This window comes from Capra hircus, chromosome 2 (assembly GCF_001704415.2).
Source record: "Capra hircus breed San Clemente chromosome 2, ASM170441v1, whole genome shotgun sequence".
NCBI lineage: Eukaryota > Metazoa > Chordata > Mammalia > Artiodactyla > Bovidae > Capra > Capra hircus.
Genome location: NC_030809.1, coordinates 4,773,772 through 4,779,771, shown reverse-complemented (window position 1 = coordinate 4,779,771; position 6,000 = coordinate 4,773,772). Strand labels below are relative to the sequence as shown.

General features: G+C 55.8%; 1 protein-coding gene across 4 annotated transcripts in view; it reads right to left on the bottom strand.

Moving 5' to 3' along the window:
- The window catches only part of ALPL (alkaline phosphatase, liver/bone/kidney), a 65,444-nt gene continuing 60,882 nt past the window's right edge, over positions 1,439-6,000 (bottom strand). For all 4 annotated transcript variants that reach the window (XM_018055232.1, XM_018055210.1, XM_018055220.1 and 1 more), the window contains 3 exons: positions 3,850-4,041; positions 3,272-3,391; positions 1,439-2,434 (listed from right to left, as the gene is read on the bottom strand). In XM_018055232.1, the coding sequence (XP_017910721.1) occupies positions 2,169-2,434; positions 3,272-3,391; positions 3,850-4,041 (578 nt within the window). In that variant the 3' untranslated portion in view covers positions 1,439-2,168. The remainder of the gene's footprint in view (positions 2,435-3,271; positions 3,392-3,849; positions 4,042-6,000) is intronic.

The window sequence follows — 6,000 nt, the reverse complement described above, 5'->3', positions numbered from 1 at the left end:
TTCCCACTCTGCCTGGTGCTTCCTGGGTTCTTTTTCCTAACCCAGGGATTGAACCCGCATCCCCTGCATTGCCAGGCGGTTTCTTTACCATTGACCACTTGGGAAGCCCCTTTACAAACTGTATTCAAATCCTTGTCACAGGCTGTGCCTCTGAGGAACCCAACCTAAGACACAAAGTGTGGTTTGCACACCCCAGTGTGGTTTGTACATTGACTTTGGGTGGTACTGGTGAACTTTTAAAGACAGACTGCTCAAATGTGAATTTAAAGAAGTGTTTAGGAAATGACAATAGAGACATGGCAAAAAATTATGAAGATGGTATGAGACCAATAAATGAAAGTGCTGCACCGTACAGCTAAAGGTGAGGTGTCTGTCCTGGCAAGAATGTAGGCACGTAGTTTACTATCCCAGCATCAGCTTGGCTGTGCCCTTTTTGCCAGGACTGCTGGGAAACTTAAAGAAATCTTCTCAGCTGCGTTTTTTTTTTTTTTTTTTTTTGTATTTTCATTCTTGAAGGATGCCTTGCTTCTAACATACAATTTCTTGCCGAGTTCATTTTTAACTAGTGTGTGTTATGAGTCATTAGTACCGGCTGCCTCAGAGCCTGGTTGGCAGGAGGCTGGAAATGCATTATAAATAAAGGATGTCATTAAGTGTGGGAACTTTGGAATCAAACCCCAGCTCCACAGCTTGGGGGACCTTGGGCACTCATGTCACTTGCTGCACCCTTGGTTTCATCATCTATAAATGTGAATGGATGAAGGGGGCCTGCTTCTTAGGATTAAATGAAATGAATCCACATAAGCCTCAAGCTCAGAGAGTGGCAGATAGCAAATAATCATCATTATCATCATGATTGAGGCTTTCCTTCCAGTAAGGCAAGAGGAGCAAACTTGGGGACCTCTACCCCAATATCAGGTGTAACCCTGAGTCTGTACCAGCCTTGACAATCAGGAGTGGACAGATCTCCATCCCTGTCTAGGCTGAGGCTCTGTGAGGGCCACCACTAAACTCTGAGGACCTGGTATGGTGCCTGGCGCGTGCTCAATACTTGCTGAATGAACGGATGAGGAAGCGGGTACGATGGGCCACGGCGGGCAGCTGTTGGAGGGCACCACGCGGCAAGGGTGTCCCGGGGCACTTGAAAGCCTTCCTGCTGTGGGCTTCGGGGCCCAGAGGCACTGTTCTTTAATCCTCATGGCAGTCCTGCAGTGGGCTGCCTCCCATGTTCCAGATAAGAAAACGGAGAGGCAGAGACACAAAGGGCTCTGTCCACAGTCCCCCGGGTAATGCGTGGTGAAGCCCCCAGGTCAGTGGGAGACCCTTCCCCTCCCCGTGCAACCCCACCTGCATGTGCTCCCGGGCCCTGAGTCCAGCTCCCCCAGAAAAATGAGCTCATTTCAGTCTCTTCCTCACTGACCACAAAGACTCAGTCCTGTCCTCAGAAATATTTGGAAAGTTTTATTTAAATGTTTTGTGTTCCCTTTTAACCAACACCAAAAAGAGAAAATTTTTTGGCTGTTTCGAACAGGAGCGTCCCTTCAGAGAGAAGCTGGCATGTGTGTTTAGAGCCGGGAAGCGTCCGCTTTGCCAGGCTCCTCTTCCCAGCCTGGGTCACCCGGGGCTGGATGGCCAGTCCTCGGAACCGACTTCCTGGGAGCCCCGGGGCGACCTTGGAATGAGTGAGTGAGCAACCCTCCCTCCTGCGGAGGACCTGGTCTCCCCTGCATTTAGGGATGGACTTGGGGAACTGGCCATGAGCCTGGTGGGTTCCAGAGGGACGGGGAAGGGGCTGGGGGAGGGTCAGATCCGGAATGTTCCATGGAAGCTCCAGGGCCTCTGGGTCTGCAGAAATAGAGTTGCTAGAAAAATAAGAGGCTTTGAGAAGGTCTGCAGTCTATGCTCTCTGCCTGCCCAAGAGAAACCTACCCTGTCGGCCAAAAGGGGGCAGCGGGTGGCGGGGGAGGCTGGAGGCCAGCAACTGATCTGGCCGCAGTGGAGGATTCCAGAGGGGAGCCAGGCGGGCGGCAGGCAGACTTTGGTTTCCTGGGTCCCCTTGCCGGCAGCGGCAGAGGCTCTGCTTCCCGCCTCTTTGAGGTGTGGGCTGCCAGGCCGTGGGCAGCACCGGCCATCGGTCATGGGCTGGTGGGTGCCCGGGCCCTGGGCCCTCAGAACAGGCCGCCCAGGGGCAGCAGGGCCAGCGGGAGCAGCAGGGGCCCGGGGGAGGGGCTGCCGGACGAGCTGGCTGAGGCACAGTGGTCGCGGTTGGCACCGACGCAGGCTGCATAGGCCATCACGTGGGGGATGTAGTTCTGCTCGTGGACACCGTGCAGCAGGTGCGCCATGGGGCCCTTGGCAAAGACGGCCACGTCCTCGCCGCCGTGGGTCTCGTGGCGCAGGGGCACCGCGGACTGCGCCTGGTAGTTATTGTGAGCTGCGGGCCAGAGAAACGCTTGCTGAGCGCCTGCCAGGGAGCCTGGCACGCTGTAGCAGCTTTCCGTGCCCACTTCTGGGCGGGCTCAAGTGCCCTCTTCCCCCATTTTTTTTTCAAGTGGGGAGCCACTCTGTGCAGCAAACGGGATCCCAGTTCCCCAAGCAGGGATCGAACCTGTGCCACCTGCATCAGGAGCGTGGAGTCTTTAACCACTGGACCACTTGGGAAGTCCCAAATGCTCCCATTTTATAGAAGAGGAAGCTGAGGCTCAGTGAGGAAAAGTCATTTCCTACACCAGGCCACAGGACTCAAGCCTGGGTCTGTTGACACAGACGTCTACTCTCTCAACCCACAGATCTCTGGGCTGTCTGGGTTAGAAGGGAAGAGCCAACCCAGGAAAAGCTTCTGATCCTTGGTTGTGCCATTAGGCCCCCAGGGGGGTGCTGGGGACATCATGAGCAAATATTCAACAATATGGAATCAGATAAGCAAACTGGGAAGGCACACATACACTGGAACACTATACAGCCAGGACCTGGGACCTGAATGTGCTAGGCACCACACTGAGCGCATCAGATCCAGCTAGCCCTTCAGACAACCTTGGGAGGCAGACCATTCTTTGGAAGGAAACTGAAAATGAGGAAGGTGAAGTTATGTGCCCAAGGTCACAGAGGTGCTAGATTTTAGGAGGGGATTCAAATCGACATTGTTCTGACTCAAGTCCTGTCTATTCTGGGACACCTCGCTCCCAGCCTTGACCAGACGACTATACTATTTCTGAGTTCATCCCTGAGGGGGTGCCCTGTCCCCTCCCAGCCCTGGGCCTTGCTTTCTCACCATAGTCCACCATGGAGACATTCTCTCGCTCACCACCCACCACCTTGTAGCCGGGCCCGTTGCCGTACAGGATGGCGGTGAAAGGCTTCTTGTCTGTGTCACTCACCATGGGGGCCAGACCTGCACAAGGAGACATTGGTCCAGGGGTCATGTTGGAGCACCAGGAGGACAGGATTCCTGGGTCCCCCCCCAAGGAAGCCACCTTCCAAGCCCAATTTATTTCCAACCAACCATCCCTCAGTTTTGATTGTGCCCATGTCCTCCCATCTGTTGGTCCATCCACCCCTCATCCATCTATCCATCCCTCCACCCTCTCCTCTCCCCTGTCCATTAATCCATCCTGCCTCTCATTCCTCTACCTATCAATCATCCCGGTGGGCACCCATGCACCCAGGCATCACTCCCCCCCACGCCCCTCTCCCTCTATTCCCCCACCTGCCAGTAACTTCTCTTCCCTCCCCAGTTCCGAGTCCCACATGTGCCAGGCCCTGGGCTTGCCAGCTCTCCTCCCCTACCCCGGCTCCTGGATGGCAGACCCTGGGAGTGCCCAGCGCCCACCCCAATGGAGGCCTACCTACCAAAGATAGAGTTGCCACGGGGGGTGTACCCGCCAAAGGTAAAGACGTGGGAGTGGTCAGCGGTGACAACGGTCAGTGTGTCTTCTATGGAGGTCATAGCGCCCGCCTGCCCGATGGCCTGGTCCATCTCCACCGCCTCGTGCAGTGCCTGCTTGGCTTTGCCCTCGTGGTGCCCGTGGTCAATCCTGCCCCCTTGGGACGCCAAGGCAAAGGCCTCTGGTCAGGAGGCAGGGAAGGAGGTGTAATCCCCAATTCCCATCCCCCTGGGTTAACCGCCGGGTTAACCTCTTTGATGGGAGCTCCCCTGGGCCAGGCACCATGCCAGGCATTTAATACAGCTATTCAACCTTCCCAGCCGCTCAGATGGTGAGTTGCTAGACCACAGGCCCAAATGTAGACAGTGCAAAGTCAGGTTTAAAGCAGATCCACCACCCCACGCTGCTCCCTGAGCTGTTTCCTTAGCTGCTCAGAGTCCCTGAAGATCTCAGAGAGTTAGGGAAAGGGCCCAACATGCCTGAATACCTACTAGGTGCCAGACAGAACAAGCTGACGTCTTGTTCCTCATTCCTGACAACTGTGGGCAGAGAGGGGTACAATCAGCCCAGTTTACAGATGGAGCAGCTGAGGCCGAGAGTGGGGAAGTAACGTGTCCAAGGTGAGATCTGCTGGGCTTTGAATTCAGATGACCCACTCTGAAGCCCTATTTTTCCATCTTTGAATACATCCCCTCTGAGTGAAAAGTGAAAGTGAAAGTGAAAGTCGCTCGTATTCAACTCTTTGCGACCCCATGGACTGTATACTCCATGGAATTCTCCAGGCCAGAATACTGGCGTGGGTAGACTTTCCTTTCTCCAGGGGATCTTCTGAACCCAGGTCTCCCACATTGTAGGCAAATTCTTCACCAGCTGGGCCACAAGGGAAGCCCAAGAATACTGGAGTGAGTAGCCTATCCCTTCTCCAGGGGATCTTCCTGACCCAGGAATCAAACTGGGGTCTCCTGCATTGCAGGCATATTCTCTACCAACTGAGCTCTCAGGGAATCACTCCAAATTACCGAGTGTGAAACACACTCTTAGAGGGAAAAGCCCTTGGTGCCTGGGCAGTGCCCACAGCAAGCTTCCATATAGGCCTGGAGAAGCCTGCACCCCATGGTGAGCCGCCTCCCCCAGGTGAGCAGAGGAGGCCTGGCTCGGTTAAGTCTGGCTTGAAGATCACAGCTGAGACTGACTGCAGGGAGCACCTCCCATCTCTAAGAGGAAGATGATGCCTGGGTGGACACTCCCAACTCTGAGGGTCTGGAGCCTGGGCGCCTGGCCGCCCTGCCTTCCTGCTGGCCTGGGCCTCACCACGCAGGCCTGGCCGGCTGGCAGGGTGGGTCCCTCCTTTGTTGTGGCTCTGGGAGCAGCTGGCCTGGCCGGCCCGGTCCTGGCCCTGCTCACAAAGAGGACCGCTCCCGGGGGAGCTCGTGCTCGCCACCACTGGTTCCTGGCTGCTTCCTCAGCGTCAGAGGCCCGTTCAGGGCCAGGCCGAGACCGCCGTGCTTGAGTGGGAACCCCAGGGTTTGGCAAGAAGGCAGCCAAGCTGGGTTGGCGGCCGCTGGCCTCTGGAGGGGGGAAGGGCCCGAGCGTGTGTGTATGTACGGTGGGAGGATGTGTGCAAGTATGTCCGTGTGTGTGTGTGTCCAGGCAGAACATGAATAGTGGTTAGAACTTTGGAAGATTCCAGAGACTTTATCATTTCCTCTCACTTTCTATTGTGATCGCCTTAGCTATTGGGCAATCATAATAATGATAATAATAGGAGCATTGAGGATTTATTCTCTGCTGGGCCCCCTTCCAAGTACATTACGTCTCTGGACGCAATGGATGCTAATAGTCCTTCTTGGAGAAGTTACAGCAATGCCCAGGTAACAGTCACAAAAGCCAGTGGGTGGCAGCGCTCAGACAGCGAGTCCAGGGCCTTAAGGCTGCACTGAAACCCCAGCAGTGTCGGCAGACAGCACTGCTGCCTCCCGAGGGGCTGGCTCTCCCAGCCCTGGGGCCCCCAGGACACACCCGGGGGCTGCCCTGGGCCTTCTCCTTCTGACCTTGGCCCCACATGGGCCTAGTCACAACAGAGGTCCACTGTCCAGCTGTGAGGGCATCCACAGAC